This window comes from Hemitrygon akajei, chromosome 8 (genome assembly GCF_048418815.1).
Source record: "Hemitrygon akajei chromosome 8, sHemAka1.3, whole genome shotgun sequence".
In the NCBI taxonomy this organism is placed as follows: domain Eukaryota; kingdom Metazoa; phylum Chordata; class Chondrichthyes; order Myliobatiformes; family Dasyatidae; genus Hemitrygon; species Hemitrygon akajei.
In genome coordinates, this window is record NC_133131.1 from 10006105 (window position 1) to 10032206 (window position 26102).

The following is a 26102-nucleotide window of genomic DNA, read 5'->3' on the forward strand; positions in this document are numbered from 1 at the left end:
GGAAATGTCTCCTTTGGAATGCCCAGTAAGGGATGTCCCCGGGATGATGTGCGCCAAGATCCCCCGGGAGGCTCCAGAACAAGCAGAGGAACGCTGTCATCCCATGTGGTCTGATATGGAAGTCACACAGGATGACAATGGGGATTCATGCCATTCCTCTCAGCGTGAGTTAATTGCTGAGGACAGACACCATCTATGTAATTCATCTTCAACCTAAACTTTGAATATAGTATTGGGCATACACCCATCCCATCGCATGCTCCATCATCCCTTACAATTCTCTGAAACATTATCAATACATGGATAAACCTTTAGCTGGAAGTAGAAACTCGTCACTTAATGAAATGACCACTGTCACTGAAAAAACATGCTAGCGCTTGGGAGGCTTACAAATTACAATCTGTTCGATCCCTGAATTGATAAATCACAGACTCTTCAACAGAATATCCAAATCATTTTTCAAATTCCCAAATAAATGGTAAAATATGACTAAACGACTTACCATGCTAATGTGGAGATTTCCCTCTTCACATATACCAGTCAAATCAGCTTGATTCTGGAAGAGATCTATCACACCCAGGTCTTGGAAGACTTCAATTAAATCATAGTCACCTTGGAGAATGAACTTTGGAATATAGACCTCTCTTGTCCTGTTATACAGTAAATGCAAATCATTCAGTTTGCAAACTCATTAGGAGTACAAGCATTTTATAAAATACTTTATTTGAAGAAAATGATACACTTTGAAGTTTTAATTTATTCTTGGACCCTCTGTTTTTAAATCTTTATTTCCAGTTCTTCCACATGTCTCTAACCATTACTGGGTGTTCATTCTTACATCCCCTATTCCAAAGGCTCAAGGTGAATCTCCAAAGCACCGGGATGCTCCAAACAGTACAGAAGATGTACATGTCTTGACAGTAATTGGGGTGATCTGCATTTCAACAAAACCTAATACGGCCCCAGCAGACATTGCTTGATAAACCAGAACAATAAGACTCAGAAGCAGAAATTAGGCTGTTCAGCTATCAAGTCTACTCCGCCATTCAATCATGGCTGATTTATTTTCCATCTCAGCCCTAGTCTCCTCCCTCTAAACTTTGATGTCCTTACTAATCAAGAACCTGTCACTTTCTGCTTTAAATATACCCAATTACTTGGCCTCTGCAGCAGTCTGTGGTAATGAATTCCACAGATTCACCACCCTCTGGCTAAAGGGATTTGTCTCATCCCTGTTCTAAAGGGATGATCTTGTATTTTGTGGCTGTGCCCTCTGGTCTTAGGTACCCTTCTATAGGAAACATCCACTTCACGTCCACTCTACCTAGGCCTTTCAATATTTGGTAGCACCCCCCCCCCCCCGCCCATTCTTCTAAACTCCAGTGAGTACAGGTCCAGAACCATCAAATGCTCCTCATACCTTAACCATTTAAATCCCAAGATCATCCACATAAGCCTCCTCTCACTGTACTCGCTGGAATTTAGAAGAATGTGGGGGGGATCTCATTGAAACCCACCGAATATTGAAACAACTAGATAGATGTGGTGATATTAAGCATATCATGATATTAAGATAGGTGGATGTGAAGAGGATGTTTTCTATGGTGGGGATATCCAAAATTAGAGGCCACAGCCTCAAAATTGTGGGGCGACCCTTTAGAAAAGAGGTAAGGAGGAATTTTTTAGGCAGAGAGTAGTGAATCAGTGGGATGGTCTGCCACAGACAGCTGTGGATGCCAAAACTGTGGGTATATTTAAGATGGAAGTTGATCGTGTCCTGATTGGTCAGGATATCAAAAGACCTGGTGAGAAGGCAGGTGTATGGGTTTGAGTGGGATCTGGGATCAGCCATGATGGAATGGTGGAGCAGACTCGATGGGCTGAGTGGCCTAATTTTGCTCCTGTGTCTTATGGTTTTATGGTCTCTAGACCCTCTCCAATGTCAGCACATCCTTTCTTATATATGGGGCCGAAAAGTGCTTACTTATTCCAAATGTGGTTTGACCAATGTCTTGAAAAGCCTCATCTTCAGACCCTTGCTTTTCTATTCTAGACCTCTAGAAATGTATGTCAACATTGCACTTGCCTTCCTTACTAGTGACACAACCTGCAAGTTTTAGAGAATCCTGCACTGCAACTCCCAAGTCCCTTTGCTCTTCTGATTTCTGAATCTGCTCCCTGCCTATTTTTTGTTTTGTTGCCCTTCCCTCACCCAGTGACACTGATTGGACAGAGGGAGGGCAGTGTAGCGTTACTACTCACAGAAAATGTTTAACTCCGCTGAAATCATAACTGGCAGCAAGGGCTTTCCCAGGATGTTGAATCTGTCCATCTCCATCCAGGAATTTACCCCCAAGATGGAAACACAAGAGATTCTGCAGTAGCTGGAAATCCAGAGCAACACATACAAAATGCTGGAGGAACTCAGCAGGTCAGGCAGCATCTATGGAAAGGAATAAAGAATAGGTACTGATAGAGTGTCTTGTCCTGAAACATTGATTCTTTATTCCTCTCCAAAGATACTGTCTGACCTGCTGAATTCTTCCAGCATTTTGTGTGTTATCTCCAAATTGGTTTCACTTCCTGATTTACGTCATCTTTTTAACCTTCTTTGTGTCTTCCATTCTGCAGCTTGAGTCATTACTTTAGGCCTTCCTTCTCAACTAAACATGTTTTGTGTTCATTGCCCTACCTAATTACCTGTCACAAAGACACTGGGAGAGATTTGAGAGAAGGACAGTCAGCTAATTTCGCAACCGGCAATGTACAAATTACAAAGGCACATCTCGTAATTGGAGTTGGTAGAAAGCCATGGGTCTGCAATGTGATGTTTGTACCGTTACGTTTCCATACATTGGAAGCTGAGATGCAAGAAGTCTAAAACATTAACACTAAATGTTAACTACCTCCACAAATACTGACTGCAGTTCCAGAATTTACAATTTTTATTACAATTTTGTATTCTAGGACTCAAGATAGAAACTGTACGATTTGTTCTGCTGTCACTTGTTTAAATTAGGTAAAATTTAATATAGGTTCACATACATGCATCCTGTGGATTGTATATGCTTGGGCCACAGTGGACCAGTGTTTCGGGTGAAGTGCACTGATTAAGTGAACTGCTTCATAACTTGGCAAAGTTTCCAAAAGAAAAAATTCAGTACATCTTCTGCAGATGTTCGAAGCCTGAGCAACACACTGGAGGAGCTCAGCAGGTCAGACAGTATCTATGGAGGGGGATAAACAATCAAGATTTTGGGCCAAGATCCTTCATCAGGACTGTAAAGGAAGGGGGAAGAAGCCAGAATAATAAGGTGGAGTGAGCAAAGCTGGTAGGTGAGAGGTGTAAGGGGGAAGGTGGGTGGGCAGGAGGGGTTGAAGTAAGAAGCATGGAGGTGATAGGTGGAAAAGGTAAAGGGCTGAAGAAGATAGAATCTGATAGGAGGGGATAGGAGACCGTGGGAGAAAGGGAAGGAGGAGGGGCACCAAGACAGAGTTGATGGGCGGGTGAGGAGAAATGAAAGGGGAAGGAGGGAACCATAATGGGGAATGACAAAAGAGTGAACGGGGAAGACGGAGAAATCACTGGAAGTTAGAGAAATTGACATTCATACCGACAAGTTGGAGACTGAATATGAGGTGTTGCTCCTCCAACATGAGCATTACCTCAGGACTCAACCAACACACCAGCAATCCAGAACCATTGCCTAATGTTTGATGTGAGAATTTTGTTTCCCAATTTGGATTGAAAGTTAGTTCTAGAAGTCTGTGAATTATTGCTCAGATAGCAAATAAAAATACATTCTTCAGAAATCCTATTTTCAGACATAATATTCCCTTGTTTCTGTTCTCCTTTTCAGAATGGCAATGAGGTGGTGCCTACGTTTAAGATTCTGAACAGTATACATGGTGAGTAATCCTACCTTTGATGTTGCACGAGTAGATTTCAGGAACCAGGCAGCAGAGTTAAACTATAAATAAATTGAAAGACTTTCGTACCTAATCACGTCTCTCAGGAATATCTGCATGCCTTGCGTCATGAGTTATTTGTTTGCATCGAGGGCAAATTCATTACCGGACAAAAGAGCCAGACTTTGCTACCTCCTTATTAGGAAGCAATCGTGGCATGTTTAACCATTCTTAGAGGCTCGTACAAAGAACTCAGCTTTGAAGGATTGCTGCCTCAGTGGTTTATTATGAAAATCAGCACGTTATCATGACTTGCAACCTGCGTTCCCTGAGGAAATTCCGAGCAGAGTCAGCAAAATGCCACCAGAAACCAAGAAACCAAGTGAGAAATGAGTGGCCAACACAGGTTAAAAATTGTGGAGCACTCCAGGGATAAAGGCAACCCGTCCATTCGGACAATAACATCATAAGATATAGGAGCAGAATTAGGCTACCTAGCCCATTGAGTATGCTCCACCATTTCATCATGTCTGATTCATTTTCCCTCTCAGCCTCAATCTCCTGCCTTCTCCCTGTATCCCTTCATGCCCTAACCAATTAAAATCTACCAAACTCTGCCTTAAATGTACGTAAAGACTTGACCTCCACTGCTGCCTGAGGCAAAAAATTCCACTGATTCCCAATCTCCAGCTAAAGAAATCCCTCCTCACCGCTGTTCTAAAAGGACGCACCTCTATTCTGAGGCTGTGTCCTCTGGTCCTAAACACTCTCCACTTTATCGAGACCTTTTAACATTCAATAGGTTTCAATGAAGTAACACCTCGTTATTCTGAATTCCAGTGAATATAGGCCCAGGGCCATCAAATGCTCTTGATATGACAAGCCAGTCAATCATGAAATCATTTTAGTGAGCCTCCTTTGAACCCCCTCCAGTGTCAGCACATCCTTTCTAAGAAAAGGGACCCAAAACTGCTCTCAATACTCCAAGTGAGGCCTCACCAGTGCTTTATAAAGTCTCAATATTACATCCTTGCTTTTATATTCTAGTCCTCTTGAAATGAATGCCAACATTGCATTTGCCTTCCTCACCACAGTCTCAGCCTGCGAATTAACATTTAGGAATCCTGCACAAGGACTCCCAAGTCCCAAGTTTCTGCAACTTTGGAAAGTCAAGTCATAGAGCATGACAGCACAGAAACGGGCCCTTTGACTCATCTAGTCATTGCTAAATTGTTATTCTGCCTAGAGCCATCAACCCACATCTGGACCATAATTTTCCACACCCCTCCCATCCATATATCTATCCGAACTTCTCTTAAATGTTGTGATCGAAACCACATCCATCACTTCAGCTGGCAACTCAATCTGCACTCACACCGCCCTCCGAAGGTTGAAGAACAGTTTCCAGAATTGTGCCAGAATAAAGGATTTAAGCAGAGAAAACGGAATAGGTGGAGTTGTACATCTTAGAACAGGCAAGATAAAGGAGTTCAATTTCACGTAGGGTTTTGATAGTTGAAGAGGTGAGTCAATTCCTGTGACAGGAGGGCTCCTAGCTAGAGGCCATATTATTCTTCCAACCTAGGAAGTCGATATACAGCCCATGGTTCATGCCAGCTCTCTGTTCTGTAGGGTTAGTGAGTTGCAGGTATGCTATGTTGGTGCCAGAAGCATGTTGGCACCCAGCACAAACCTCAGACTGTCCTGGTCCTTTAAGCAAAATGGCACACTTCACTGTCACAGAGTGCTGGTGGAACTCAGCGGGTCAGGCAGCATCTATAGATATGTATAAGTAGTCACCGTTTCAGGATGAGACCCTGCCTCAGGACTGGAAAGGAACGGGGAGAATCCAGAATAAAAAAGTAAGGACAAGCTAGAAGGTGATAGGTGAAGCCAGGTGGATGGGGGAGGCGAATAATAAGGTGCTGGGAGGCGATAGGTGGAAAAGGTAAAGACCTGGTGAGGATGGAGAAGAGAGGAGAGGAGACAATGGGAGAAAGGCAAGGAGGAGGAGGGGCAGCGGGGGAGGTGATTGACAGGTGAGGAGAAAAGAAGAGGTAAGAGCTGGGCCAGAGTGGGGAACTGAAGAAGAGGGAAGGGGGCAAAATTTACTGGAAGTTAGATGTTCATGCCATCAGGTTGGAGACTACCTAGAGGTATTGTGATGTGTTACTCTTCCACCTGAGAGTGGCCTCAGTATGGCAGAAGCAGAGGCCATGGACCAACATGTTGGCATGGGAATAGGGATTGAAATTAAGGAGCAGAGGTGCATGACAAAGCGCTCCACTGATCTACATTAGGTCTCACCAATGTAGAGTAGGCTGCATTGGGAGCACTGGATACAATGGACGACCTCCGCAGATTTGCAGGTGAAGCGTTGCCTCATCCTGAATGAGGGCGAGGGAGGAGGTGAATGGGCAGGTGCGGCACTTCTGCCATTTGCAGAGATAAGTACAAGGAGGAAGATTAGTGGGGAGGGATGAACGGCAAGGGAATTACGGAGGGAACGATCCCTGTGGAAAGCAGAGAGTGGGGGGAGGTATATGGTGGTAGGGTCTCATTGAAGACAGCAGAAATTGCGGAGAATGATGAGCTAGATGCAGAAGCTCATGGGGTGGTAGGTGAGGACAAGAGGAACTCTATCATTTTTAAGGGGGCAGGAAGATGGGCTGAGCACGGATGATTGGGAAACAGAGTAGATGTGGGTGAGGGCAACATCAATAGTGGAGGAAGGAAAACCCTGTTCTTTGAAGAAGGAGGACATCTCTGATTTCTATATATACGTGACAAATAAAGCTAATTGAAATAGTTTCCACACACCAATGTGAGGAAGCTCCAAATTGTAGTGGAATTATTTACTAAGCGACTCTGAAGCACCATCACAACCCACAAAATTTACCATCAAGAACAACAAGGGGAAGGACTTAGACAGAGGAGATGTAGAGAGGATGTTTCCTATAGTGGAGTCTATGACCAAGAGGGTACAGCCTCAGAATAGAAATCAAGGATGTCCCTTTAGAACAGCGATAAGGAGGAATTTCCTTGGCCAGAAGGTGGTGAATCTGTGGAATTCATGGCAAACGACAGCTAAGTCATTGGAAGTGTATTGAAAGTGGAGGTTCATAGGTTCTTGATTAGTCAGGGCATCGAAGGTTACAGTGAGAAGGCAGGAGAATGGGGTTGAGAGAGACAATAAATCGGACATGATTCTATGACAGAACAGACTCGATGGGCTGAATGGGCTAATTCTGCTTCTTTGTCTTATGGTCTTCTATGTTAATAGTCCTGGCAGGTTCCTTCATGTTTGTGGTACGATAATGTATGCGAGCCTTCATTCTTTTGATGCATCTTTCCCCAGATGATCAATTGAGGACAAAGAAAACTTCTTGATGTTACGGTGTCAGGAGGAATACTCTGTTGGAGATTTGAGAATCGTGTAACAGATTGACAGGTAAGCTTGATTAATAATATATTTACATGCCTGTTGTGAAAGGACTAGTTTGATCTATGCGTGATTTTCAGGTAAAGAAATTGAATTGTTGTACATTTTGCCAGACCTGTGATCATTCTAAAGAATGCTCAGAAAAGTTTGTCCTTTGATATTTTATTTCTTTCAGAAAGTATCTTGTTCTCAGTTTGATTAGTTCATGTTTTGTGGTGTTCTAACCATTTTAATGATAGAAGGGATTTGAAAATACAGTCATATCTGAGATAATCTTCAATCTCAGGCATATTCTCTCATTTGGAAAGAAGGACTCTGGACAAAATTAAAAATGCTAATTAGTAACAGTTTCTTTTCTAGAGGGTAGAGCAACAAGAGATTTTTTTAGCTTGACCAGTATATCATAAAAACAGCACACGTTCCTACCAGTGTCTGTGTGAAAAACCTACCTTTCACATCACCACTATACTTGTCTCCAAATACATAAAAGTTATACCATCTCGCATTAACCATTTCCACTCTGTGAAAGATTCTCCCGCTGTCCACTCAATCTCTGCCTCTTATCATCTTGTGCACCTCTATCAAGTCATCTCTCATCCTCCTTTTCTCCACAGAGAAAATCCTTAGCTTGCTTAGCCTCATAAGACATGCTCTCTTATCTGGGCAGCATCCTGGTAAACCTTCTCTGCACCCTCTTTTCACATCCTTCCTATAATGAGGCAACCAAAACTGAACACAATGGACTAAGCAGAGTCAAAACCAGAGTTTCAGAGTTGCAACATTATCTTGTGGCTCTTGAACTCAATTTCCCCCAAATAGTGAAGGCCAACACACCGTGCACCTTCTTAACTATCCTACCAACTTACATGGCAACTTTGAGGGATCTGTGGATGTGGATGCCAAGATCTCTCTGTCCCTCCACACTGCTGAGAATCCTGCCATTAATCCTGTACTCTACCTTCAAGTTCAACCTTGCACAATGAATCACTTCACACTTCTCTGGATTGAGGTCCATATTGTATTCACTGTACTTTGTGGAAAAAGATCTATGTGGATTTAAAGAGGTTTATGTAAGGAGCCTCAGGTCCCACACCACCAAGGTCAGGAACAGATATTATCCCTCAACCAGCTTGAAACGTCGACAGTGCTTCTCCTTATAGATGCTGCCTGGACTGCTGTGTTCCACCAGCATTTTGTGTGTGTTGCCACAACTTGTGGACACACTTTCAAGGACTCTACGACTGATTTTCTCGGTATTACTTACGAGAAGGAGCAACGCCTTATATTCTGTCTGGGTAGTCTTCAACCTGTAGGCATGAATATCAATTTCTCCAACCCATGAAAGCAATTCTCCCTTCCCCTTCCCCTCTTCTTCTATTCCACACCCTGGCCCCTTACTTCTTCTCACCTACCTATCTCCTTCTCCTGGGTCCCCTTCTCCTTCTCTTTCTCCTCTCCTATCAGATTCCTTCCTCTCCAGCCCTTTACCTTTCTTAGCCACCTGGCTTCACCTATCACCTTTCAGCTATTCTCTTCCGCCTTCCCCCACCTTTTTATTCTGGCGTCTTCCCCCTCCCTTTCCAGTCCTGAAGAAGAGTCCTGGCCCGAAACATCGACTTTTTATTCATCTCCATAGATGCTGCCTGGCCTGCTGAGTTCCTCCAGTGTGTCTTGCTTTGGATTTCTGGCCTCTGCGGAACTTCTTGTGTTTATTATTTATTTAGTTGTTTGCTTGTTTGTTTATTTCTTGTCGACTTAGTAACTTATTGTATTTGGACAATTTGTCTTCTTTTGCACGTGGGTTGCTTGTCAGTCTTTGTGTGCAGTTTTTCATTGATTCTATGGTATTTCTTTGTCCTACTGTGAATGACTGCAAGAAAATGAATCTGAGAGCAGTGCTCGGTGAGGTGAATGTACTTTGATAATAAATTGACTTTGAACTTTGAATGTAGGAGGATGTTACACAATCAGGCAGGTGTGAAAGAACAGCAAAGTGCACCAAGGCAATGCCAAGCCCGATGTGGGGAAAGATGCGGGTATTGATTGAAATAAATGAAAGTCATTGTAAGAATGCATTCAGGTAAAGTAGACTGAAGCAGCTTAATGATTCATATCAAACCATGCCTCACCAATTGTTAACTTGGTCCATCTTGAAAGAAAACAAACATCGGCACACATCTAGTCCCAGCTCAGAAGGGGACGCTGATGTTACATCCTTAGCACTGATTGTTGTGGTTGTGAGGAAGGGTGAGTGAAATCCAATAGAAGTAAATCATTTGGGCCAGCCATGGGAGTGAGTGCTGAGTTTGAGAAAGTTTCGACATCTCTGCATTTTCTGTGGGTTATTATGTGAATTACAGGCACTGAATTGTTTCGCCAGAATGAAAAAAAACTTTGACATTACAGAAGTTGAGAATATTGATTCATATCAGTGATTCTGTGAATATTGAATCTCCATTTTCAGCTCCCTGCTCTTAGGGAAACAAAACACTCTCACAGTGAGAAAAAAAGCAAAATCTCAGATTCTATCATGCTCACTACATTTATTACATTTAACACGAGGCTCAAAAAACTTGGTAACTGACCTCCCTTTCTTCTCTTGGTTGAGCAGTTCAGTGTTGTGGGGAGTTTATACTTTGGTTTGTGAACTCATACTTTAGCACAGAATACTTCCATACATGGAGCCCCTGATCCTGCTCTGCCGTTCAGTACAATCATAACTAACCTAATTTCCACCTTTTCTGTCTCTGTTACAGATTTTTAGTCATTGGGTGTATTTAAAGTGGAAGTTGATAGGATCTTGATTAGGAATAGCATCAGTGGTTAGAGGGAGAAGGCAGGAGAATGGAGTTGAGAGGGATAATAAATCAGCCATGATGGAATGGCAGAGCAGACTCGATGGACTGAATGGCCTAATTCTGCTTCTAGGTCTTATGGTCTTATCATGATAGTCAACATGGCACCAGTATACAATGCTCCCTTGGTTGACATCTTCCAAACAGCTCTTAAAAATATCCTTTTAACTTTTTCTGTGTTCGTTTTTCCCCTCAAGAGTGTTTCTGGGACTGATAGAGCCTGTGATTTGCAGTTTGGAGATCGAATGACTGATCCAGTGGGTTGAATCTCCAACAAGATTCTGGGAAGAACGCGCCTCGACTTGCACAGCTGACGTTTGACTCCATTTTGCCAGTTAAAGTGTCCATTAATCGCTGAGCAAAGCGTTGAGGAAGATTGAGACTTTGAGGCGAATGCAGACTACCTTCCTTCTGATCACGCAGCTCTTCGCTGTGTGGCCCGGTGTGGCAGGCGGGTAGGCCTCTCTGCCTCGTGTGGTGTCCCTCTCTTCTGATGTGTGTAGTAGGATGGTATCATGGTTCTGTGTTTATGGATTGGGCTATTGCGTTTACAGACTGTGGACTCTTTCAGACTTATGGTTTTTATATTCTGTGTTTTTATCACCTGTTCCTTTTCCATTTTGTTGTGCGAGGGGAGAGTGTTTGTGGTTTGATGTTCTGTGGTGTTCTTTTTGTGCAGGGAGGGTTTTTTTTTGGAGGGTTGATGTTCCTGTTCCATTTTGTGTGGGAGGGTGGGAGGTTCTGGGGTTTGGTGATCGGGATTCCACTCTTTTTTGAGTGAAGGGGTGGGTTTGATGTTTCTCTCTGAACGACTTTCATGTTCTTTTATTTTGTTTCATGGCTGTCTGGAAAAGACAAATTTCAGAGTTGTGTATGGATACATGCTTTGATGATTAACGAACCTCTGAATACCTTTCTTTTCAACCTGTAACTACACTGTCTGATAAGGCGTTGTGGAAGCCCTCAAAGGAAAACAGCAGTTGTAATGATATTACATTCATTCATTATCTTGTCACTTCAGGAAAGATTTGAGTGGGTTAACAGAGATCTGCCAGTTCCTGTGGCAAGCTGGCTCACTAATTGTACTTAGAGAGTCAAGTCCTACTCTGGGACTGGGCCGTATAATCCAAGCTGGTCCTTTAGTACAGTCATAGAAATGCAGTCACTCGAGTTGAATATGATGATCTCCTAAGAAGCTGTCTTTGGGATGGATTCCCTTGATGAAGAATACCTGTGTGTCACTTTGTTTAAGGTGTGGAGGCTGATGCACAGGTAGCCACCATACTGTCCTTGGCAGACCAGGGTCTGGGTCCAGTGGCATGGAATGGAAGCCAGGAAGCCCCTTCACTGCTGTGACCTTCCTCCATGGAGCTGAGAGAAGATGATGACATGATACAGCCATTGTGATGCGTCATCATCTTCCGCCACCTCCACTGTTGAGATCTTGGTTATATAGCTGTTTGTCGGGAACTTCCCCCTTGACCTTACCACCATGGGTGACCCTCTCAGGGGCTAAACTCCAGGCCACATCACTCTCAGGAACTCACGAACCAATTCCTCCATGACAAGGCGAAATACCGCAGGTTAGAATGAAATCTTTCAAATTATCCAGTAAATCAAGATCCAGTCAGGAGATGTCCCAGTGTGACTGCAAGCATTCTTGCATTAAAAGATTACCATAAGTTTTATTTGTCACGCGAATATCGAAATATACGGTGAAATGCATCATTTGCGTCAGATCAAATCAGCGAGAGTTGTGTTGGGCACTCGCAAGTGTTGCCATGCTTCCAGCGCCAGCATAGAGTGCCCAAACCTCACTCCATTTTTGGAATGAAAGAGGGAAGCAGAATACCTGGAGAATGTACAATCTCCTTACAGGCATTGGCAGGAATTGAACCTGGTTTGGTGATTACTGGCTCTGTAAAGCAATGTGCTAACCTTTGTGTGACAGTGCCGCGCCTTTAATCAGTGCCAGGTACTACTTAGACAATTAAATATTCAACTTGCCGATGATCATACCGTTCCTTTTTAATCTATGCATCAACAGTAATTATATTTTAAATATAAATTGCCAGTTCTGAAGTACATTCAAGCTTTCCAGAATGAACCAACATAATCATACACATGCAGCTTCATCTTTTGTAACAGGAGTTTCTATTCTCTTTTACGCCATGGACCTCAGGTTTGGAACCCCTGCTTTAGAACATCCGGGCACCATGGTGGAGTAGCAGAAACTATTACAGCTCAGGGCCTCGGAGTTTGGAGTTCAATTCCGGTATCCTCTGTAAGAAAGTTTGTGCATTCTTCCCATCAGTACCTGGGGCTCCAGTTTTCTCCAATAAAGCTGTGCGGGTAGATAGGTTCATTGGTCAGTGTAAATTGACCTGTGATTAGGCTAGTGTTAAATAGATGGGTTGCTGGGCAGCGCGGTTCGTTCTGCACTGTATCTCAAAATAAATAAACACCCAACAATTCCTGCTCTGAAGGAGCGGAGATCATACAAGGAAACAGCGGAAGACTTATTGAGCCAATCACAAACTGATTCTAATAGCATATGTATTTTTTTAAATAGTTCAGGGAACTGAAGAAAGGAATAAAATTGCCTGTAACCATAAGATGAATTATCTCTTTCCATTGCTCATCCTTTAAAAAAATGTTTAATAAAATACCTGCTCCAAGCAGCCTGATGTTGGCCTATTAGATTTAGTCCCACATTATTATCTGTACTATTTTAAAGTAGATTGTAAATGTTAATTGGGTTTTAAATTTCAATTGACTACTCTAAATTTTAAATGTTAAAATTATAAATTTTTTATTTATCCCCCTACAGGGACCTGCTACAAATTACCTTGCATGGGAATAGTCGGGTTATATGAAATTCTTGTGCTCTTTATCTCTTTATTTCCCTCACCTCTTCTGATCAGTAAGGCTGCAGAGGAACTAGCCATTCAGCCCATTTAGTTATCTTTACTGTTTTCAATCCAATGGAACAAAGAGTCTGAATCATATTTGTCCCACCCTATTCCCATGTTGTTATAGTGGGGCAGGGAGAGGTAGAGGGTATGAGCTCCCACTACCTATTAAATGCTCCCAATGCCATGCTCTTAGATAGCCTCTGACAACCAAGTCCAGCTCCTGGCCTTCACATATGGCTTGGCTACTAAGCCCAGTGGAACCATTTCTACTGACAGGAGAAGGGGCAAAGGTGGGTTACTGGTGCCTTTAAACCTGTCGCTTCAGGCAGATGGGGCTCGTCAGCTACAGTTTGCGGTTTGTCTAGGAGAAGGAAAGCTCTGATTTCAAACCTCTGCTGCCTTTCAGCTAAACCCACTCATGGGAAGGCTTTGGGAGTAAACCCCGAGGGAAAAATTGAGAGCTAGAGTCCCTCAGGCAGTCCTGCTTTGAGTTCAATGCTGACTGGCAACTCCTGTGATGTCTCTGGTGCTAAACTGTATTTGTCTCCGCCTTTCGATTGGATTCAACAGCTGCATGGAGAGGGGAAGCCTGTTGCATGGGCAACAGCTTGCTCTCCATGTTGCACTGCCCTGGCTTGCGTATAGACCTACAACACAATATCCACGGCCAACCCCGAATGACATAAAGCCTCTCTCGTTCCCATGTTCTTCAAGTCTCTGCTTCCCTCCATCCACTAGGGTTCAGCATAAAACAATTTCTGCATTGAACTATGGAATTGAATGCTATACATCATAACTCTATTGCCAGAGGGTGGTGAATCTGTGGAACTTGTTGCCACAGATGACTGTGGAGGCCAAGTCATTGGGTATCTTTAAAGTGGAGATTGATAGATCCTTGGTTAATAAGGGCATCAAAGGTGATGGGGAAAAGGCAGGAGAATGGGTTGAGAGGGATAGTAAATCAGGCATGATAGAATGGTGGCACAGATTTGATGGCCCGAATGGCCTGTTTCTTCACCTATGTCTTATGGTCTAACTCTCAGTAGGTTCAGATTTGTTTATTTATAGCAGTATATCAGAACGTACAGTGAAATGTGTCATTTGTGCTCACACCAACACACCTGAGGATAGGCTGGGGCAGGCTGCAATTGTCACCACACATTCCGGTGCCAACACAGCCTGCCCACCATGATGCTTGGCAGACACACACACACACACACACACACACACACACACACACACACACACACACACACACACACACACACACACACACACACACACACACACACACACACACACACACACACACACACACACTTTGGCTTCAGCCGTGACTTTCAGACTTTGATGTTCTATGTGGCCAGCCAGACACTGCGGTAAAGAATACTGTTCAGTTTCCCACAGACTTGGCCATGCGGCAATGGGAGCTGTCAGACATACAGATGATTGAAGCCAAACCCATTCCTCTGCTTGACCCACATCCACGCATCATCAGGCCCAAGGACTTCAAAGCAGAAGGAGGCCATTTGACCCTTTGTGTTGGCTTCATCATTCAATAAGGCAGTATAGAATCTAGCACATTACAGCACAATACAGGCCATTTGGCCCACAATGTTTTGCCAACATTTTACCCTACTCTAACATTAATCTAACCCTTCCCTCCAACATAATCTTCCATTTATCTTGCATCTATGTGCCTAACTAGGGGCATCTTAAATGCCCCTATTGTATCTGCCTCTATCACCAGAGTGTTCCATGCACCTACCACTCATTGTGTAAAGAATTTACTTCTGTCATCCCCCCTATACGTTCCTCCATTCACCTTAACATTATGCCCCTCGTATTAGCCATTTCTGCCCTCAGAGAAAGTCTCTGGCTATCCACTCTAGCTAACCCTCTTATCATCTTGTACACCTCTATCAAGTCACCTCTCATCCTCATTCACTCCAAAAGAAAAGTCCTACCTTGCCAAACCCATCCTCATAAGACATGCTGTCTAATCCAGCATCCTGCTAAGTGGAGATTTAATAATGACGCTGAAAGGTGAGGAGGAATTTCTTCAGCCATAGGCCGGTGAATCTGTGCAGTTCATTTCCACAATGGTTGTGGAGGCCAAGTTGCTGGGTATAATTAAAGCGGAGGTTGACAGATTCCCTAGCAGGAAGGGCACCAAAGGTTACAGGGAGAAGGTAGGAGAATGGGGTCTGAGAGGGATAATAAATTCCCCATGATGAAATGGCAGAGCAGACTCGATAGACCTAATGGTCATATGGTCTACCTCCTCTGCACTTTTCCTAAAGATTCCACATTCTTCCTATAATGAGGAGACCAGAAACTGAACACAATACTCCAGGTGTGGTCTAACCAGGGCTTTATAGATCTGCAACATTACCTCACGGCTCTTGAACTCAATCCCCCCCGAGTGTAACTGTGCTGCTTTCCTGCACTGACCTCATAACCATTCCACTCATACCCAAAGCGATCATTGTCATGGAATGCCAGAAACGAAGAGGAATCCAGCCTCTCTTCCTCTGTTCAGAATCAGAGTCAGAATTACGTTTAATGTCACTGGCATATGTCTTGATATGTGTTGCTTTGAGGCAGCAGGACAGTGCATTACAGAATAATAATAAAGTTACACATTGCTGTAGGAACTATATACAGTACTCTGCAAAAGTCTTAGGCACATTTGTATAGCTAGGGTGATTCAGACTTTTACACAGTCCTGTAGTAAGTTTATGTATTGCACTGTACTGCTGCCACAAAAAAATACAAATGTCATGACCCATGTGAGTGATGATAAACCTGATTCTGATCTGGGTCTCTATTGTGGACTGAGAGTGGGAAGGGGGCAGGGAGAGCGGAATCATGGTTGGGGAAAGGGGAAGGGAGCGGGAAGCACCAGAGAGACATTCTGTAATGATCAATAAACCAATTGTTTGGAATCAAATGATCTTGCCCGGTGTCTCAGGTCTGAGGGACTGCAACCCCTGTTACTGGCAGTCCTCTCTGCCACCTGTCCCACACTCCTCCCGCAGCATTCCACCCTCACCATTCCCAACATCTTTTGCTCCGACCAGATTTACAAATAAGCTCTCCGAACCAAGCTATTGGACAAGGCTAATGTGGTCTACAAAATCCGATGCAGGGACTGCAACAAATACTATTTTGGCCAAACTAGGAGAAAACTATCCACAAGAATCCATGAGCATCAACTGGCTGTAAAGTGGCATGATCAACTCTCCCTTGTCTCTACCCATGAAGATCAGGAGGGGCACTAATTCAACGGGGCATCTTAAGACCATAAGACATAGGAGCAGAATTAGGCCATTTGGCCCATCGAGTCTGCTCCACCATTCAATCATGGCTGATCCTTTTTTCCCCCTCCTCAACCCCATTTCCCAGCCTTCTCCCCGTTACCTTTGATGACATGTCCAATCAAGAATCTATCAATCTCTGCCTTAAGTACCCCCAGCAACCTCCACAGCTGCATGTGGCAACAAATTCCACAAATTCACCACCCTCTGACTAAAGAAATTTCTCTGCATCTCTGCTTTGAATGGACGCCCCTCTATCCTGACGCTGTGTCCTCTTGTCCCAGACTCTCCCACCTGTTTTGAATGGACACCCCTCTATCCTGAGGCTGTGCCCTCGTGTCCTAGACTCCCCACCATGGGAAACATCCTTACCACATCTAATATGTCTGGGCCTTTCAATATTCGAAAGGTTTCAATGAGATCCCCCTCATCCTTCTAAATTCTAATGAGTACAGACCCAGAGCCATCAAATGTTCCTCGTATGATAACCCTTTCTTTCCTGTAATCATTCTTGTGAAGCTCCTCTGGACTGTCTCTAATGTCAGCGCATCTTTTCTAAGATGAGGAGCCCAAAACTGTTCACAATACTCAAGGTGAGGCCTCGTCAGTCCCTTGTAAAGCCTCAGCATCACATCCCTGCTCTTGTATTGTAGACCTCTTGAAATGAATGCTAGCATTTGCCTTCCTCACAACTGACTCAACCTACAAATTAACCTTTAAAGTGTTCTGCACAAAGACTCCCAAGTCCCCTTGTATATCAGATTTTTGGATTTTCTCTCCATTTAGAAAATAGTCCACATATTTATTTCTACTACCAAAGTGCATGACCGTGCATTTTCCAACATTATATTTCATTTGCCATTTTCTTGCCCATTCTCCTAATCTGTCTAAGTCTTTCTGCAGCCTACCTGTTTCCTCAACACTACCTGCCCCTCCACCAATCTTCGTATCATTTTCAAACTTGACAACAAAGCCACCTATTTCATCATCTAAATCATTTATATACAGCATTAAAAGTAGTGGTCCCACCACCAACCCCTGCAGAGCACCACTTGTCACTGGCAGCCAACCGGACAAGGATCCTTTTATTCCCACTCACTACCTCCTTCCAACCAGCCAATGCTTTAACCACGCTAGTAACTTTCCTGTAATACCACGGGCTCTTAACTTGGTAAACAGCCTCATGTGCAGTACCTTGTCAAAGGCCTTCTGAAAGTCCAAATATACAACATCCAGTGCATCCCCTTTATCTCTCCTCAAAGAATTCCAACAGATTCGTCAGGCAGGATTTTCCCTTAAGAAATCCATACTGACTTTGTCCTATCTTGTCCTGTGATACCAACTACTCTATAACCTCATCCTTAACAATTGACTCTAACATCTTCCCAACCACTGAGGTCAGGCTAACTGGTCTATAATTTCCTTTCTGCCTTCCTCCTTTCTTAAGAGTGGAGTGACATTTGCAATTTTTGAAAGATCATTACTAATGCCGCCACAATCTCTAATTCTATCTCTTTCAGAACCCTAGGGTGCAGTTCATCTGGTCCGGGTGACTTATGTACCTTTAGGTCTTTCAGCTTTTTGAGCACCTTCTCCCTTGTAACAGTAACTGCACCCACTTCTCTTCCTCCACACACTACAACATCTGGCACACAGCTTGTCTTCAACTTCTGCAAAATACTCATTTAGCTCACCTGCCATCTCCTTGTCCCCCATCATTATTTCTCCGGCCTCATTTCCTAGCAGTCCTATATCCACTCTCATCTCCTTTATTGTTTACATATTTGAAAAAGCTTTTACTATCCACTTTGATATTATTTGCTGGCTTGTTTTCATATTTAATCTTTTCCTTTCTAATGATTCTTTTAGATGTTCTCTGTAAGTTTTTAAAAGCTTCCCAATCCTCTATTTTCCCAGTATTTTTCACTTTGTTGTATGCCCTCTCTTTTGTTTTAACATTAGCTTTGACTTCCCTTGTCAGCCACAGTTGTACTATTTTACCATTTGAATATTTCTTCATTTTTGGAATACGCATATCCTGGACCTTTCTCATTTTTTTCCCAGAAACACATGCCATTTCTGCTCTACTGACATCCCTGCCAGCAACTCCTTCCAATTTACTTTGGCCAACTCCTCTCTCATACCACTGTAATTTCCCTTACTCCACTGAAACACTGCTATGTCAGACCTATCAAACTTCAAGTCGAACTCAATCATATTATGATCACTTTTCCTAAGGGTTCTTTTACCTTAAATTCCCTAATCACCTCCGGTTCATTACATAACACCCATATCCCTCTCAACCCATTTCTCCTGCCTTGGGTGGCTGATCCCCTAGCAGACTCAATAACAAACTGCTCTAAAAAGCCATCTCTTAGGTGTTTAACAAACTCAGTGAAAGTCATGGTGCAAGCAAACATGTGGCACACAAGAGAATTCCTAGAAGTATGGTTTTCCAAGAACGCACCTTCTGTAAACACTCATGTAGACCTTGGTCCTATTTATAAGCTAGCGTGGGCAAAAATCCAGACCAAATTGCACAAGGTTTGCCACGCAACCAATCAGCGATGGAATTTCCTCCCGACATCGGAATGAGTTTCCAATATGATGACCAATCGGCTGAATGGTAAGTATATCAAGACCAAACATTCGGAGGACACAGCACTATTGACAGTGCACTGAAATGTTTGCAAGTAAATTGCCAAGTTCGCAGAACAACTCAACCCAACCCACTCAAGATACACATTTTTTGAATTAGTTCCAATATAATAACTTTTCTAGTAAATGGCTAAATTTGAGGGAGAACAGGAACAGGGTCCCAATGTGTTTGAAGTGATTATGGAAATGGGTCTGGGTATATTATATTAAGTGACTGTGTAGACTGGATTACCATGTACCTGTGGGAATGAATCTCTGAAATTTTAAAGTGAGTGTAGAATTGTGTGCTGGGTGTGTTTAAAGTGACTGTGAGGTCAGGATCCCGAAGTATTTAAAGGTAGTGTGGTGATGGGCCACCGAGGGTTTAGAGTGTGGAATGAACCCCAGTGTGTTTAAGTTAATTATGAAAATTGGTGCTGAGTGTGTTTAAAGTGACTGTGAAGTAAGGGTTTCAAAGTGTTTAAAGTGAGTGTGGGAATGGACCTCGGGGTGTTTAGAGTGGATTTGGGACTGGGCCCCAGAGAATTTAAAGTGAGTGTGGGGACGGTACAGTGAATTTGTGCACAATAAGGTCCCACAAGCAGAATATGATAACCACCTGCCTTTTTTTGAAATGTTAATTTATAAGACCAAAAGCAGAATTAGGCCATTTGGCCCATCAAGTCTGCTCAATCATTCCATCATGGCTGATCCAACATCCCTCTCAACCCCTTTCTCCTGCATTCACGCTGTAACCTTTGACACCCTTACCAAACAAGAACTTATCAACCTCTGCTTTAAATATACCCAATGACTTGGCTTCCACAGCCATCTGTGGCAATGAACTCCACAGATTTACCACCATCTGGCTAAAGAAGTCCATTCTCATCTCTTTTCTGAAGAGATGTCCTTGCAATTTTGAGGCTGTGTCCATTGATCCTAGCCTCTCCAGCTATAGAAAGCATTCTCTCCACGTCCACTCTATCTCGGCCAGGGGTTCCAAATTTACTATGTGCCTTGGACCCCCACCATTAACTGGGGGGGTGGGGGATCCGTGGACCCCAGGTAGGAAACCCCTGGTCTAGGCCTTTCAGAATCTGGTAAGTCCCCTAATGTTCACTAGATCTCCTGGGATACTTTCCTGACCTTCTTCAAAATGGAGTGTGGGACCTTCTCTTTCACCTGAAGGAATCGGCAGGAGGCTCAAATCCTAACACAAGAGATTCTGCAGATGCTGGGAAAACCAGAGGAACGAGCACACAAAATGCCGGGAGAGCTCAGCAGGTCAGGGAGCATCGATGGAGAGGAATTAGCAGTTGACGTTTCTTGCTGAGACCTTCCACTTGGATTGCTTTAACGCTTCGACAGCAGTTTGCTTTGATGTCGCGCCCATAAAACAGCACCTCACCAGTGGCCAAAGAAAGTTAATACCTATTGCTGAAGATAAATATTTACACAAGTGACCAAGGCTGGCTGTAAAATTTAATCTAGATACTTCCTGTCCTGATTATGAGCATTGTGCTCAAGTTCTACTGTTCGGTTGTGAGGAATTTAACAAACTTTAACTTGATTACTGAAATGACTTCAGAGTTCAGTTTGCTCTCCCCTTTATCCTTTAGTCCCTGAAGAAGGCATGTAATCATAGATGATAAGTGCAGACTTCCAGTATCATTGAGAGATTGTGGTGAGAATGAATGCGATGCACAGAAGCCTGACATTGTCACAGTTCCAACTATCCTTTAAAGGTCAGTGGTGAAGCGTAATGGACCTGTTTTACTGCTGGCGATAACTAGGAAGCATGTTGTCTGCATCAGATTTCGTGTTTTCAATCTTACAACAGGTGCAGCCGTAAATCCTTTCATTACTGGAAACTGAGTTCAAATCCAGCTCGGCCCGATGAAATTCAGTCATTCACTGAAGGCTGTAAGATGATTTAATGCCTGTGCATGCCTGGTTTCCAGGGGCTGTGATTTGGAATAAATCATGGTGGGTAATTTTGCTCATGAGGGCTACAAGTGAGAAGAAATAGAAATGGGGGAAGAGGAAACAAGAGAAAATCTGCAGATACTGGAAATCCAAGAACACACACAAAATGCTGGAGGAACTCAGCAGGCCAGGAAGCATCTATGGAAAAGAGTACAGTCAACTTTTCGGGCCAAGATTCTTTTCCATAGTTGCTGCCTGGCCTGCTGAGTTCCACCAGCATTTTGTGTGTGTTGCTTGAGGGACGAGAAAGATGAGGTTTGCCTCAAAGTACATCAATGGTTTGCAGTAACGATAGTTTCAACCCACATCCAACCTATTCAAAAATACCTTGTACTGGTTAGCATCTTGTTATCTAATTGAAACTAACCAAATTGAAAGGCCCAGATAAAGTGGATGTGGAGAGGATGTTTCCTATAGTGGGGGAGTTTAGGACCTGAGGGCACAGCACCAGAATACAGGGATGTTCCTTTAGAACAGAGATGAGAAGGAATATCTTTAGCCAGAGGGCAGTGAATCAGTGGAATTCACTCACACAGACAGTTGGAAAACCAAGTCATCGAGTATATTAAAAGCAGAGATAAATGGGTTCTTGGTTAGCAAAGGCATCAAAGGTTACAGAAAGAAGGCAGGAAAATGGGGTTAAGGGGCTAGATGGAATGATGGAGCAGACTCAATGGACTGAATGGTGTAATCATGCTCTTACATCTTTTGGTCTTATATAGAACCATTGACCAGGGTTCAATTCCTGCCGCAGTCCATAAGGAGTTTGTGCTCTCTCCCCATGACCCCATGGGTTTAGTCCGGGTGCTCTGGTTCCCCACTGCATTCCAAAATTTTAAATAGAGGTATTTAAAATTATGAAGGGGGTAGATAGAGTTGACATGGATAGGCTTTTTCCATTGAGAGTAAGGGAGATTCAAACAAGAGGACATGAGTTGAGAGTTAGGGGGCAAAAGTTTAAGGGTAACAAGAGGGGGAATTTCTTTACTCAGAGAGTGGTAGCTGTGTGGAACGAGCTTCCAGTAGAAGTGGTAGAGGCAGGTTCGATTTTGTCATTAAAAAAAAAATTGGATATGTATATGGACAGGAAAGGAATGGAGGGTTATGGGCTGAGTGCAGGCTAGTGAGACTAGGTGAGAGTAAGCGTTCGGCACGGACTAGAAGGGCTGAGATGGCCTGTTTCTGTGCTGTAATTGTTATATGGTTATATAAAAACCCGCGGGGTAGAAGGTTATTTGGTCACATGGGTGTATGGCAGCAGAGGCTCATTTGAAGGGCCCATTAACATAGAAGAAGTAAAATTATTAAAGTATTTTTAGAATGCTCCATAGCAGTTTGTGTCAATGATGTACATTGGAACATTATCATTGTTGTATAATAGGATCATTACAACAATGAATATTGTTTATTTAGAGATATAGCACAGTAACAGGCTGTTCCGGCCAAACAAGCCCACGCCACCCAATTATAATGCTGAGCCTTTATAAGACACTGGTCAGGCTGCACTTAGAGTAGTGTCAACACTTCTGGGCACCATATCTCAGTTGTCATTGGAGACAGTCCGGAGGAGGTTCACAATTCCAGGAATGAAGGGTTTAACAAATGCGGAGTGTTTGGCAGCTTTGGGCCTGTACTCACTGGAATTTAGAAGAATGCAGGGGAGTCTCATTGAAACCTACCAAATGTTGAAAGGGCTAGATAAGGTGGATGCCGAGAGGATGCTTCCTATGGTGGGGGTATCCAGAACTAGAAGGCACAGCTTCAGAATTGAGGGGGGACCCTTTGGAACAGAGGTAAGGAGGAATTTTTTTTGGCCAGAGAGTAGTAAATCTGTGGAATGCTGTGAAGGCCAGGTACGTGCGTATATTCAAGGTGGAAGCCGATCATTTTCTGTTCAGTCAGGGCATCAAAGGATATGGCGAGAAGGCAGGTGTATGGGGTTAAGTGGGATCCGGATCAGCCATGATGGAATGGCAGAGCAGACTCGATGGGCTGAATGCCCTAATTCTGCTCCTATGTCTTACAGTCTTATACAGCCAAGGCAATAAATATACACAAATTGAATATACAACTCAATGAGCTCACCACCAGCTCCTATGGGGAACATTGTGTTCTTAGCCCAGGTAAGGCATTTGCCTCAACAATTTCAATTGCCAGGGTGCCAACAACAGCTCTCTACTGCTGTTCATGACAGTATCATGGCTCCTTTATCATTCATCTGAGAGGGTGGATAACGGATGAAAAATATTGAAATATGTTCCATCCTTCAGCATATGAAGTCAACGCCCTCCCACTGGTTCCCCTGCACTCGTCTTTTCTGCTTGCCCACCACACCGGCCTCCTTTGGCTCCATGCTCCACCTATCAGATTCCATCATCTCCGTTGCCTCTATCTAAATCCTCCCAGCCTCCGTCGCCATTTCCACCCTTCCTTTGCCCTTCTGACTCTATCTGCCAATCACCCTTCCTCACCTGGATCCACCTAGCACCTGCCAGCTCCTGTTGCAGTCCTCTTCAGTCCAGTTATCTCCCCTCTTCTCATTCAGTCCTGGTGAAGGGTCTCAGCAAGAAACATTAACTGTCCATTTCCCACTACAGCTTCCCCCAAACCACCTTGAATTTCTCTTCCAAACGATACATGGAACTGATTTGGAAATCTATGGCCAATCCTACACAATCACTGATTCTAAATACTGGACCTCAGCGGGAGTGCCTTCCCCTGAAGGGTGCTATGGTCCAAGAAGGTGGCTTACCACCATCTTCTTAGCAGCAACTAGGGATGGGCAATCAATACTGGCCTGGCCAACACTTCCAGATCCTGAAAAATGAATACAGTATAGAAAAATACTGATATTGCATACAACAAACACAAAATACTGGAGGAAATCGACTGGTCAGGCAGCTTCTATGGAGAGGAATAAACAGCCGATGCTTTGGGCAGAGACCTTTTGCCAGAATTGAAAAGGGTGGAGAAGGAAACCAGAATATAGCAGCTCATTTAGTTCTAGCTGCCCACCCAAGGATCTGGAATCAGGAATCAAGTGAGAAACAAAATCCTGCAGATAGACAAACACACACGACTGCCCCGCCTTCCAACCAATCAAGATCATTTAGAGGGTGCACTTTCAGCACAATGGTTACTCTACCTGTTGGTCATGTCCTTGAGCCAGTCGTCGACCATTTCCCAGCTGAGTGCTCTCTCAATGTGCCTCAGGCCGGAGGTTCTGTGGGGAACCACAACCAGCATGCTGGCATTGGTGCTGTACGGCAGGCTGATGACATCGCAGGCGTAGACGTGATCCGTGGCAGCCAGCACAGTGGCCCTGACGTACATCATCGGCACCTTCACTGCCGCTGTCCTGCTGGTGTGGAACTGGAGCATGGCGGTCTTTCGTTTGATAAACTTGTGCTCCCACAGGCCTGTAAGCAGAGTAATAACAGCCTTGTAGCACCAGGCTGCGAGTTAAGATTGATGGCACTAGCAAGGTTGATAACAGAGTGGAAAATGATCACATTAGTTACTGCGCTGATCCAAATGATAGCAGAGACATCTCCCTCTACACGTATTGTTCAAAAGATATGTCTAAGGTTGATCACAGTTGGAGAATCCCTCAAGCATTTTTGAATTGTTTTGTGATACAGAAGAAACCCCAGGGTAGTTGGATCCTTGAATTCATTGTTCTTGGTTGTATGAAAGTATTTGACTGCTGCTTCCGTACAATAAAAAATAAGGTCTATTGGGAAAGAACAGGTAAGTGATACTAATTAAGTAGCTCTTTCGTGCACACGATGGACTGAATAGAGTAACAGATATAAACAGCTGGAGGAGCTCAGCAGGTCAGGCAGCATCTATGGAGGGAAATAAATAGTCAATGTTTCGGGCCGAGACCCTTCATCAGAACTGGAAAGGAAGGGGGAAGAAGCCAGAACAAGAAGGAGGAGGGAGAGTTGGCAGTTGATAAGTGAAGTCAGATGAAGGGGAAGATGGGGGGAAATGCATTGAGAAGCTGGGAGGTGATAGGTCGAAAAGGTAAAGGGCTGAAGAAGAATGAATCTGATAGGAGAGGAGAGTGGACCATGGGAGAAAGGGGAGGAGGAGGGGCACCAGAGAGAGAGAGAGGTGCTGGGCAGACAAAGAGAAGAGGTAGGAGATAGAGAGAGAGAGATACTTGATTGATCCCAAAGGAAATCACAGTGTCAGTAGCATTACAAGTGCACAGATATATAAATTTACAAATATTAGAAGAGAAGTAAGAAAGAATAAAAAATAAGTTACCTCAAACAGCCTAACAAGAGAAGTTAATCACTTCCCCAACTATAGTTTGACTCATTATAGAGCTTAATAGCTGAGGGTAAGAATGACCTCATATAGAACTCTTTGGAGCAGCACAGTTGTCTTAGTCTATTACTAAGTGTGTTCCATCGTCAAGGTGGCATACAGAGGGCGAGAAACATCGTCCAGAATTGCCAGAATTTTCCATAGGGTCCTTTGTTCTACCACAGCCTCCAGTGGGCCCAGTCGGACTCCTATAACAGAGCTAGCCTTTCTAATAAGAGAGGGGCCAGAGAGGGGAATTGAAGAAGAGGGAAGGGGGAGGTGGAAAATTTACTGGAAGTTCGAGAAATCAATGCTCATGCCATCAGGTTGGAGGCTACCCAGATGGAATATGAGGTGTTGCTCCTCCAACCTGAGAGTGGTCGTGACAGTAGAGGAGGCCATGGACCGACATATCGGAATGGAATAGGATCGGACTTAAAGTGGTTGGCCACCGGGAAATCCTGCTTGTTGCAGATAGTGCGAAGGTGCTCGACAAAGTGGTCCCCCAATCTGCGTCTAGCCTTGCTAATATAAAGGAGGCCGCACTGGTAGCACCGTATATGACCCTGACAGATTTGCAGGTGAGGGGTTCTCTTTGAATCAATTCATCCAGCACGTTGAGGCAGTGGAATGGTACAGATGGTTGATTTGCTTCTGCCCTCACCAGACGCTGTCTGTGTGGAGTTTGCAGGTTCTTTCTGTGAGGGCATGGCTGCCCCCC

At 43.9% G+C, this 26102-nt stretch overlaps 1 protein-coding gene across 1 annotated transcript in view; it reads right to left on the minus strand.

Annotated features, from left to right (window-relative positions):
* The window catches only part of LOC140731619 (heparin cofactor 2-like), a 53708-nt gene that overhangs the window by 10199 nt on the left and 17407 nt on the right, over positions 1 to 26102 (minus strand). Inside the window, exons 2-3 of the mRNA XM_073053186.1 lie at positions 24210 to 24483; positions 503 to 650 (exon numbers count right to left, since the gene is read on the minus strand). Coding sequence (XP_072909287.1) covers positions 503 to 650; positions 24210 to 24483 — 422 coding nt within the window. The remainder of the gene's footprint in view (positions 1 to 502; positions 651 to 24209; positions 24484 to 26102) is intronic.